Here is a 12,404-nt window from a genome sequence, read left to right on the forward strand (position 1 = left end):
ATTATATATGTATCTCTGTATTTATATGTAACCCTGTATTTAAATTTTCAAACCATATAAAAACCATACCGTCTAGCTAAGAATGGGGGTAGACTCATCCTTACAACCAGGACTAAGGTTGTAATGGATTACAACTCAATTAGTTCCCTCCATCACGTTCCCTGAGGAATTTTTTATGAAATTAAATAAGTTCCTTGGTCGACAATGATGAAATAAGGCCAATGCACGGATTGGAAACTCACTCAGACTCAGACTGCAACATATGCCGCCCCGACAATTTAGGCCAACCCCGAAGATCCCGCGCCGTTAGCTCAGCAAATTTCGCCAACTCACCGATTCCTCAGCAAATCTCCTCCCTTGTTGCACAAGGAAACTAATTCGCCAAGGAATTTGCTCAAGCAAGGACTCCCCAAATAAGGAGCCCAGATTCAAAATAGCTGCATAAAATCAAAGGTGAATCTCTTTATGCTCCTATGCTCTTAGTAAAACAAAATGTTCCTAGAATCTTCCACCAAGACAAGGAGTCAATTTCTTTGTCAAACACCTGCCAAGTATGGACTCTCCATATTGGCACCTATAAAAATCAGGGTAAGTCCAAAAGAAAAAGGGATCGATTCTTTTATTTGGTATTTACCTGTTGCAATTTTTCTGACTTTGAAATCAGAAAGTCCCCTAAGATCAACCATTTTTCTAATTTTAACATCAGAAAGTCCCCCACCGGATCAGCCTAGCATGCTCTGCTCACTATTTTTCTGCGCAAGAGCATCTTGGAACTTCAGCCTTGCCTGGGAATTATGCCAATCAGATTTCACCGCATTAGTCACCATCAATAACAACCAAGGAAATAATCATATATTTGAGGATTTGGGTCCTATGTCAATCTCACAGACCTCCCAAAAATTAGAGTAGGTTGTTTTTTTTATGGCTTCTTTATCCTACTAAGCGCCGTTGGCTAGCCATGGGCACTAGTAAAGCCAATGGCCACCTACTCCTACACACACATGCATACTCCGTATTCGATCTCAACCTCCTCCCCTAGGCACCTGATCTTCAAGCCAAAACTACCACCACTAGGCTACGCTAGTGTCCATAAAAGGATTAAGATACCGGGATTTGATCCCTTGTATCCATTTGCATTTGCGGGCTGATTCCAAAGAACCGGTAAGAGACCTAGGGCACAATCCTCAAGGCCCGAAGGAAATGGCCTAGGGCCTCAACAAACTGGCATGTTATCTTCGTTACTGGGGCAGTCCCAATTCTTAAAACACCTGCGGGTCATCTTTGTTACTAGGCCTCGAAGAACCAGCTTGCCTCCAAGGGCAAAAAAAAAATCATGTACATGTTCCATAAGTTATGCTTGTAACTCAATATTATTAGATTTTACCCAAAAAAAAAAAAAAAACTCAGTATTATTATAAAATTCCTTAGCAATGTTTTAAGAATCGGGATCGAATCAAATAAATGTCTGCAACCACTACACTGATGCAATGAGCATCGGGTGGCTGGGAATCTCTTGGTGCATGTGCCCAGATGCTCTCAACTGCCAAATGCTCATTGCACCTCATTGCTCATTACAGACAATTTGAACCTGAGGCCAACCTTGACTCCAACTAACCTGGATTGATCAATCCATATTGGATTTCTAGAGTTTTAATACTCTGATGGATTCCCAACCGATCCAAGACGATTTCCGGATCCTGATTCTGTTCTTCTAAACCCTGTTCCTGAGAATGCAATGTTCATAGAAGTGTGACTGAACCCCCTATTAACCTTGCCATTTAGCATACTAATTACCACAAGCTCAAGTTCATATGACAAAGCAACACACACACCAGCCATGACTTCATTCACAACTCTTCAAACCCATCTATATGCCCTAGAACAGTATTTTTAATCTCTAACATGGACACCTAACTTATTCATTGGGACAAAGCCTTCTATGTTCACATAACATTGCAATCTGCTTGCCAGCTATTGTATCAAATCACATCCAAAAAGAAAAAGGTCATCTTTCAAATTAACCATTGCACAACATTTGAATGGCAAAGAAAGCCATCAAATTGACAAGTTTCCCATCAGAAAATATTAGGTTCATCCACTGCATTGCCAATATTAGGTTCAAAGAGTTATATAGGAGAAGCAAATTTACGACAAACGAACAATTTCTTTGTTAACTATTTCCTTATCGCTATTCTTTATATGACGATGTCTTTCCAATCATGTATTCAATGCATGCATAAGCAAAAGAGAATTTGCCTTCTACGATCCACAAAATACATGAACAGGAAGACAGACAAGTAACTATTTCATGAGAACTACTAAATTAATTTGAGTACCGAGATCCTCATTGTTCTTTCCAAATCCTCCCAGTCACCCTCAGCTTCAACTCCTTCCTGTCTCCACCTGAGAAGAAGAGAGCCATGTTACGTTGGATAATGAGACCATCAAAACTGTCACGCACCTTCCTGTGGCTGTCCCTTATGCTTCTAGGAACCCCTTGCCATATTATCTTCCTTCCGTTACCACCCACTTCAAGACTGTAAGTGTAGTTCTTGGCTTCATTGTCATCACCCATAAACCGCAAGAATGCTATATACACTGGTGCCATCCCAAGTTGGAATGCTTCAAAATGCAGGCAGAAATACTGTCCAAAGCAACTGAAAACCTACAGAAAGCAAACAACACAATGAAACTCTTTTCACATTCCAATAAAACAAAATTATCAGGGTCAAATAACATCCATCCAGACCTCTTTTCTAGATGGTTAACTGCTGATCAGGCAGGAACCAGAGGTTCCCACCCCTCCAGCCACATCGGCCACTTTATTTAGTTCCATAGTAGCCATCTCACAGGCAAGAGGAACCCCCATCTGAAATTGCTGCAATTCCATTCTAGGGGGAATGTCCAGGAAAGTAGGCAAAATTTTACGTGGACAAAGGAACTGTACAAGTTGAAAATATAGGGTTCAACAATCAGATGGGAAATCTGGTCTGCCCATGTCCTCTCTCCACATGGCTAGAAACAGCCATATGTACATAAAGAAGGCTGAACTACTTGTCCAGAGAAAACCTTCTGCATTAAAAACAAAAGCAGTATAACGGGAAGAAAAAACAAACAAACAAACACAAAAACAAAAACAAAAAAAAGGTACGAAAACAATAGTACCGTTAACATCCATGTAGCATTTTCTACTTCATGTGGATTAGATTTCACATAGCGATGGTTGAAAGTACTGCCACTGTGCATGTCGACTTTGTGGTCATCTTTCAGGTGCGAAACCAAATATGGAATATCACCAACGACAGTGCACTCTGAACCAGCATATGGACAGCTGTAGGGTCTTAATGCACACTGCAATTCATGCTTTAGCTTGCTATAGTACGGGTATATGCCAGTGCACCCGAAACTCTGATACTTGCAAGGAAGTTCAAGTGAGGCTGCAATCTTCTCTAGCGCAAGACATCTTATATTGCCAAGTTCATGCCGGCAAGTGGGGCACCGGTTGTGCACCCTAGGCTTGCAACCAGAACATAATGTGTGGCCATTTGAACACTGCAACCACAATGAGATTAGAAAAGAAAAACTAAATGCAATTTGATTTAATTTAATCTATCATTTAAGTAAATAAAGGACTCCCAATACAAAAGCCAAACTGACAATTAATACATTGATGCTTACAGACCATTTTCATATTGAACATATAAAGATTCAAAAATTCAACTTTGACTAAAAGAAACCAAAGTACAAAATGAAATATACTGAACAATAATAATAGCTAGATTGCCAAGGCCCTACACTAGGCTTTTACATGATAGAACAAACACAGGCACACACACATGTGCACTACACATACAAGGATGAAAAGAAACTTCTTAGGGAAAAAAGTGAAAGTATGAAATCAGTAAACCTTCATCACAATTCACAATTACTCTCAAAAAAATCAAATTCAAAATGACAACACAACTACAATAGCAGGGCTCTGAAGGAAACATCTACAGGAATGAGCATTAACACTAGCTGACTCTAAGCAGTAGCAAAACTATGAGACTGTCGTAGGAAGTTTTGGAAAAAAAAAAAAGGGAGAATATATTCATAAAAAAAAAAAAAAAAAGGAGAAGAAAACAAAATCAGATATTCACAATCATCAAGAAACAGAAAAGAATAACTACCAAGAACACATTGCCTATGTTAAAAATTAATCACAAAATCAAGAGAGCAGTGTTAGTGATCAATCAAGTAGCAGCTAGAAATGCACCTATATGTTTCTTCAAACTAACACCATTTCAGATGGCAAGTTTGAGCAGCTCTGTGCCACAGGGCTACAGCAATCATATTGTTATATCTTTGCTTACTCAAAATTTTGCAACTTAAATAAGGAAAGAATGAAAACTTGCTCAAGGGAGGATCGTCATGCCAATAGGCCTCACACCAGGTAACGATGGTCAGAATCTCCACATCTGTACAACGCATGGCAGGAAATCCTTGCCCTTAAATGTTTGAAAGACAATTGTTACAAAACAAAATACCTTTTACCCGACAAAAATACGCAATGGATGAATGCTTCATCACAAGATAAATAATTAAATAAATATATATATAGCCTGAATATATCAAAATTTCCAAAAACATACAGCAATGTGATTTCAAACAAATCCAACCACATCTTTCTAGATTTTTTTTTTTGGGGGGTGGGGGGGGGAATTGGTGGGGGAGTGTTATCCTGAAAATATTGTTTTGAAGGTTTCCATGTTGCTTTTAGCTTTGATGTCTTCTTGGCAGAGGGCGAAGGTTCTCACTCCAGCCACTTATTACTTTTCTTGTTCAAAAATTGTTTGGTCTTCTTTCAGCAATTCAACTCAATTATTCTCCACTATAGAATTTATTCTTTTACGGTTTTACCCAATCAAAAAGAAAAAAACAAAGATTGGTTCAGGATTGTTTCGGAATAAGGGTTATAATACTCCTCCAACTGTTTTGTAAATTCTTTCGAGCGAAAAAGAAGTCAAAATGGACAGGAAGAAAGCAAGAAACACATAAATCTGAACTTCCAATCATTCCCAGCCAATACAAATCCAGATCAGGACTATTCCAGATTGGCTAGTTCAGCTGATCAAGGCCATGGATCAGCAAGATCCAGGCAGTAAAAGCTTGATACTATTGAATCAACCCAATCACTAGCTATGATACATTGAATCAACCAATTCACTAGCTATGATACATTGAATCAATCTCATCCAATTCTGGTAATGTAACAAATCAAAACAATTTCTCTGATTTTGCCTCAAGAGGAGCCACACTGAACAAACCTGATGGATGGGAGGATACATAGCATTTAAGCATACTGGGCACTCCAACAATTCACGAACACTACTAGCAACTGTCACGTTAGGTTTTGTAGCTTGTTGAGAAGGATCATTTGCATTTTCACAAATTTCCATCATGTCTTTAATTTTAGGAAGATCAACAACGTCAGGCTTGGACCTCATATCATCAGTATAAGTAGTTGCAGATGCCATTGCCAAATAACCACAGCTAGTCGTCTGCAAGCAAAAATATGCAATCAAGTCAATCACATTATTCATGTAATGTAGCCTTCACATTTTTTGCAAGAAACAGAAAATGCAACAGTAATATTCCAACAGAAGAGAAACCAACCAGTCCAATCTACCAGCAGCATATTGTTCCCATTGGCACAAGCTCCATATATATGTTCGGGAAATTAGTTTGAATTATTATGATGATTCATTTGGTCATCCTACTTAATTAAAGAATCCAATTTTGGTGAACATGCCAGTAAACCATTTACTTTACAACAGAATATTAGATAAATTATTGAAATTCTAAAATAGAAGGGAAAAGTATTCATATATTAAAGTTCCATACGCAATTTATGAAGGTAACTTTTGGATGAATATTTATATCACAGGAAGCAGTGAGAACCACATATATGGTGTCTCCATAGTCAACTGCAACTAGGGGTGCAACAGAGCTGGGTTGGGCCGGGTTTCTTAAAACCCTAGCCCAACCCTGAGTCCCCTTAACTGGGCCCAAACACACCCTGACCCTGACTCAGGGCCGCAAAACTTTAACCCAGGCCCAACCCTTACCCTCCCTGATTGGCCTTGATTTTCCAGGGTCGAGCCGGGATGACCCTAATTGGCACTGACCCTGACCCTAACCATGGTCTGCCATCAAGGGCCGGGTATACCCTAACCCTAACCCTGCAAAATATGAAATAACGAAAAAATAAAAAATATTCAAAATAAAGAGGAGATAAAAAACACAAAGTCACAAATTACTTGTCATGAGGAAAACATCCTAAAGCAAAGATTCAAACAATATAAATAACTCCAACTATTATGGTAAACAAAGAGGAGATCATCCTAAGAAAGCAAATAATCCAAAAAAATTCAATTATTTGTCATGATAAACAAAAAGATCATCCTAATAAGGCAAACAATCCGAAAATCTCAAAACCTTTGTCATGTTAAACAAATAGGAGAACATCTTAAGAAAACAAAAAATCCAAAGTCAACATCAGGGGCAAAAACCAAGGCCCGGTATGGCCAAAACCAAGCCCTAAACTCAGGGTAAAAAAAAAACAAGGCCAGGTTCAGGGCAGGCCAAAGACATCAACCCTGACTCAGGGCCAAAATTTTCAGGTTGGAACTTGTTCGGGATCAATGATAGCCAAGGGTGGGTTCGGGCCATTAGGGCCAAACTTGCACCCCTAACTGCAACTAGTTAAATACAATTCAGAAGTACAGCCATTACATTCCTACAGCAAGCTAGCCAACAGAAATCACATACTGAGGCCTTCTGTTTCTCTAGACAAAACACACACACACACAAAAAACAAAAATCTAAAAGGCCTGTATTACCAATCCCTCACCTATTCACAACATTAAAGCATGGGATATACTGAGGAGGAGGCTTTGTTGAGCTCAATTACATTCTTGGTCTGTGGGTTGCTTAACTGCTTTACAAAACTTGAATTAGATATGGAAAACCAAAAGGATGAAGAAACATAAAGATTTAAATAAACTCAATCTGTCCCCTTCAACAGTGCAGCAAAGATTTGAAGCTTCTTTTAATTTTTTCTTTTTTTTTTTTTTTTTTCTCAACAGGTCGCAGTTAAGCTGACAGCTAGTAACATCCATATGAATCAGTCTGTAAGTGTTTTTTTAACTATATAACAAGAAGGGTTGTAGCACTTGCTATCTTTATAGGGCTGTAACATTTTCTATCCTTAAATTTTTATCATCAAAAAGAAGAAACCAGGCTAGAATTTCTAATGCATAAGAATTGATATGAAGCCAGATTGAAAAATAGATATTCCTTTTATTATCAGATATAGAATTGGATTTGTAAACCTGCAATATTATGTGACTGAGTCAAGGCAGTCCCAGTACATCTTATTGTCATATAATGTCGGTCAACTATCTGAAGTTATATTATTAGGTTTTGGTATTTTGTAATCACATTCAGTAACAAATGTAGTTTGGTCTTTACATATTTTCTAGTCCCTACCACTAAATCCCTTCAAGCTTTTCTAATCCTTCAATTACCACCCAAAATCCCTTCAACAAAACCCAGTCTACATCCCTTGCAGCCTGCTATAAACCTGTAATGGCTTCTTTATGTTCCCTGAAATCACCTGCTGTCAACAACCCTAAACCAAAAGACAAATAAGAATCATTCTAACTACAGCCTTCTATTTCTGGTCCTAATATTCCCTTGCAACAGTTTGATAAACTGTCCTTAAAACTTCAGATATAGGCCAATCAACCAGTGCTGATCATCCCATTATAAAAAGAGCAACCTGCCAGACTTTGAGACCCTGGTTTCTACTTTTAATTCTGAATTTTTTTTACAGTTTCCAGATTTCACTTTCCTATACTTTAATACTTAATTGTGTTCCTCAACAAGATTTCTCATTTTGGAGATCCTATACCCTTATCCAGTGAACTGGACCTATCTGCTAATCTTTCCTAGAGAAATTCCACCACCTCCTCGGAACACCGCTTTCCCAAGGGGAAAATCTAAACTCTTCAGCATTCAGATCCTAAACCCTTTAAGAAAATTCAAGAATATTCCACATATATATATATAAAGCATATGTGTATATATATAGATAAAGTAAACAACCCTTGACAAAGAAAAGTACAATATAAGGTGGCTACAGGGCTAATGTTGAATTGTCAATTCATTTGAACATGTGCCTAATCCAGATAGTTCCCACAATTTAAAAGATGTAGGTCTGCTACATCAGTTTTCGCATGACAAAAGATACCCTATTAGCACCTGCAGAATCAGAGCAGGAAACTTTTACCCCTAAAGCATCCTAATTTCAAGCTTCATTCTCCAACATAATCTCTGTGCATTTTTTCATAAATCAAATAAATTTCAATATTGCACTAACACTAGTGTCCACCTATTTTCACTTCATAATCTGTTGTTTTACCTTCATCATTAACAATCACTACACATTGCTAATTTGGATGCAAAGTAAACAGAGCAAATTCTGACCCAAGACTAAGTATATCAACTATCAACTCAAAAATTAACTAGTAAAATAAAAAAGCAAACACAGGAGGCCTGCATGCAGTTTGAATTAATTATTTTCTGTGAATAAGCTCTAGGCTCAAGTTCATCAAAGCACAAAATTAACTTAAGGGTTCAACTTCTTGCTTGCCAGTCTCTAATCAATTTCTGATGGAATTTTAACAATTTAACCCACTTACCAGTACTCCGATCTCTCATTTGACTGAGACTAAGACACAGAACAGTATAACATCCAGCCAACACCATCCTCCTATATTTTGGTAGCCATGTACTTTAGTGGTTGGTTAGTTAATAGGCAAAGAAACATATTCTGCATCACCACACATACTCTACCAACTATTTAACTAACCTCTTCAATACATCTAGGGCACAACAGCTATCATAAAGTTAATTGCGCCAGATCTAAAAATCTCAGGACAAGTGATAGGCTCTTGACATACAATGTCACAAAATGCAGAGACATATTTCACAAGAAAGATTAGCTACAATTGCCATGGCATTTGATTACATCCTATTCTTCATCCATATGTTGCACATCAAGTATAATCTTCAGCTTGATTGAGAAGCACAAAAACATGATCTCAAAACACAAAACAATAACAGTTCTAATGGGAAAATCCCAGAATAAATCTAATACATACACCAACCCAATCCTCAGCAATATCTACAAAACGGGCATCCCCAATCCCCACCGGGAAAACCGTAAAAGAATAATATACCCAGAAAAATATGCAAAAGGAAACCCTGATAGATCAAACATATAATGATAAAAGCCCCAAAAAATTAGATTTTTTTAAAGAACCAACAGAAAGTCAAGAATCAGCTGAACTCAAAAAAGGCGAAGAATCCAAAACCATTAAATCAAACCCAGAAAGAATACGGGGAAAGGGCTCACCTGGTAATGCCTCAGATCAAAAGATAACCATGAGAGCACATCTAACGCCCTTGTTGGAGAGGGATTCCTCAGCTAACGGCTCAGCTTATATAATAAATAATACACAAATCTGAAGAAATTCAAATTAAAGCAGTTGGGAGAGAGAGAGGGCGAAAAGAGAGAAGGAGAGCAACCAAGCAAAGATACAAAAAGAAGGACAAGATGTGGGGACTGGGGTCTGATCCTCTCTCCTTTCAGCTCTCCTGGGAATTTTCAAGATCTGGAATAAAATAACAAAAATGAAAGCGTACGGTGATGGGTTTTGTTTGAATCACAAAAAGAGATTGAGTGTGACGAGAGAAGAAAGAAATTTTAAAATGGGAAATTGAGTTGTCCTGCCATAGAGAACTGACCACTGAGAGATGGACAGTGGCAAGAAATACTGTCAAAAGGCCATTAAATACTATGCTGGTCACGGACTCCCGATTTGATTTCAAGCCCATTCAGATTTTTATTTTGTTCCTTTATTTAATTACAATCTCATAGACTCATTACATATATGATAGAGTTTTTTTTTTTTTTGGATCTTTTGATGGATCTACGTCCAAATTTTGAAATTTTAAAATAGGAAAGTCTACCAAAACGTGTTTTAAAAGATTGGATCCTTGACGGGCACACGTAAAACTTAAAATGAGAATAATATAAGGGTGGAGGTTGGTCGTGTAGGCTAGTTTTTGTGAAGCTAATGGTTCGGTTCAACAAATGAAGAGTTGGGGTTCGTTTGATAACGTTTCAAGAAATGCGTTTCTGTCATTTCTGTTTCCAGAAACAGCAGAAACGGAGTAAAAAGCATTTGATAAAATTGTTTCATTTCACTTATTTTCAGAAATAGAAAAAAAAAATTTACTTATTTATGATTCAAGAAACGACCCAGGTGAAACAAGTTCAACTTGTTTCACCGTTTCTGGAAATGACTTGTGGCCATTTTTTCATTGGTTACTATCGATTTCTAAAAACAAGACTTATCAAACACCTTCAATTCCGTTTCTATTTCTAGAAATAGAAATTTATGTTTCTTGAAACAGAAACGATAGAAACGTTATCAAACGGGCCTTTGGAATGGAATGGGAGAGCATGGGAGAGAACGGAAGATTATCAAAGGGAACAAAAAAAAGAGTCAAAATATTTGACTTTTTCCTTTCTTTTCCTCTTTTGTTAAATTACGATCTCATGTACTCATTACAAATATGATGTAATTTTCATTTTTAATCTTTGGCTGGATCTACCTCTAAATTTTAAATTTAAAATTTAAAATTTAAAAATAGAAAAGTCCACGAAAACGTGTTTTCGAACACTGGATCTTTGACTTAAGATAGGAATAATAAAGGGGAGGAGGTCGGTCATGCAGCTAGTTTTGGTGGAGTTAGCGATTTAACAGATGGAGGGTTTTGAGATGGGATGGGAATGGGAGACTTTTTCCAAAGGGAAGAAAAGAGACAAAATATTTGACAAAGCACTAACGTGCCTAATCTTATTCCAAAACATACTGATGGTGAATAACAATAAAAATGAGGGAATTTACTATCACTCCTCTGTAATTAACTTATGTTTCCTAAAATTCTTTACTTTTTACTTTTTACTCTCATGTTTTTGGATTTTTACATCTTTTTCTCCCCTACTCTTTTTAAATACCCAGATTACCCCTTTTTTTCACCTATTAATTGTAAAAAGATGACACAAATGAAGGTTATGGTTCAGGTAGTTCGTATTGGATGGTCTAAATTAAGTGATCTGTATTAGTATTGGTTGAGAATGGTACACATCTAACACTTTTATCTTTTATTATTTTTTAATCACTAAAACCATGTATCACAACCCTAACAAGGAACATAACATTGAAATCGATAATGATCCGAATTAGTATCGGTTGAGACGGAGATCAATCCAATACCGATAAAAAAAAATAGATTACTAAAGTCATGATAATGTATAAGACAAAAGAAAAAATAATAATAATAAATAAACAATATCCCTAATGATGGATGAGACAAAAATAAGTTAATAAATAAACAATGTCTCTAAGTGACTAAATACTAATGCATTTAAAGAAAATTCAAAAAAGATAAAATAGAAAAATAACGATATGAGAGCCAAGGAGGATTTTGAGTTCCAGACTTCCAGTCAACAAAGCAACATTTGAACCAAGTAATAATGGAAAGACAAGCCAATTTGTTGTTTTCTTCTATTAGTAAAAGCATGTTTTGAACCAATAAATTTGAAAAAAAATCATAAGTTACAAGTGAAAAGAGGGGTAATCTGAGTATTTAAAAAGAACAGGGGAAAAAGACATACAAAAGTCCAAAAGCGGAGGAATATCAAAAAAAAAAAAATTAAAAATTAAAAAAATACGAGAGTTTTAGAAAATATAAGCCAAGTGTAAGGAGTAATAGTAAACTCCTTTAATAATGATGATGGAATTCATTAGTTTCCTTCTTCTATGGAAAAGTAGCAAGTGACAAAAGAAGTTGAAATGACCTCTAAAGTTAAACTTTGATTGAGAATGTAGTTGGCGAATTGTGTTTCTAAGTAGAATTACTTTTAATGCTTAAATTTACAGATACATCCAAGATGTCTTCAATACTAACTCATTAAGTTTCAATTAGTTTGATTATTTCACTCGAAAATGTAATGCTTTGAAAATTGATTGAAATTGTACTTTGAAAATTTTGAGATTATTTGACTTTGTAATTCAACTGTTGAAAATCCAATAAGAGATAAGATTCATCACTTAATTACATCACTAATCCTTGGGCTAGGCTTCCTATCAAGGCATTAATTTTCATCATGGTTTCAGGTATTCGTTTGGGATCAAACAAATAGTATCAGTATATGTCAACACCAATATCGATACATGGTTAATACCAAATTGATGAACAGAACATACAAAGGGCATTTATTGTCAAAA

The 12,404-nt window shown here is 36.4% G+C and overlaps 1 protein-coding gene across 2 annotated transcripts; it reads right to left on the bottom strand.

Moving 5' to 3' along the window:
* Positions 1-2,075: 2,075 nt before the first annotated feature.
* Positions 2,076-9,916, bottom strand: LOC122089301 (E3 ubiquitin-protein ligase DIS1-like). 2 transcript variants are annotated; one of them, XM_042658908.1, is made up of 5 exons: positions 9,461-9,916; positions 6,893-6,976; positions 5,307-5,540; positions 3,166-3,552; positions 2,076-2,665 (listed from the first exon to the last, which is right to left on the bottom strand). In XM_042658908.1, the coding sequence occupies exons 3-5, from the start codon at positions 5,514-5,516 to the stop codon at positions 2,345-2,347; spliced, it is 918 nt and encodes a 305-aa protein (XP_042514842.1). In that variant the 5' UTR covers positions 5,517-5,540; positions 6,893-6,976; positions 9,461-9,916; the 3' UTR covers positions 2,076-2,344. The 2 variants fall into 2 exon arrangements, with proteins under 2 accessions (XP_042514842.1, XP_042514841.1); XM_042658907.1 differs by lacking the exon at positions 6,893-6,976 and having other exon boundaries at positions 9,461-9,915.
* Between the last annotated feature and the right edge of the window lie 2,488 nt (positions 9,917-12,404).

Source organism: Macadamia integrifolia, chromosome 9 (genome assembly GCF_013358625.1).
Source record: "Macadamia integrifolia cultivar HAES 741 chromosome 9, SCU_Mint_v3, whole genome shotgun sequence".
NCBI lineage: Eukaryota > Viridiplantae > Streptophyta > Magnoliopsida > Proteales > Proteaceae > Macadamia > Macadamia integrifolia.

What these genes read in the sequence shown, in the direction of transcription:
- LOC122089301 (XM_042658908.1), bottom strand. Translation starts at nt 5,516, where the DNA reads ATGGCATCTGCAACTACTTATACTGATGATATGAGGTCCAAGCCTGAC. An exon ending in TGTATCCTCCCATCCATCAG is followed by an intron (nt 3,553 to 5,306) that starts GTTTGTTCAGTG and finishes TTGTGGTTGCAG; the next exon opens with TGTTCAAATGGCCACACATT. An exon ending in ATGCTACATGGATGTTAACG is followed by an intron (nt 2,666 to 3,165) that starts GTACTATTGTTT and finishes TGCTTTCTGTAG; the next exon opens with GTTTTCAGTTGCTTTGGACA.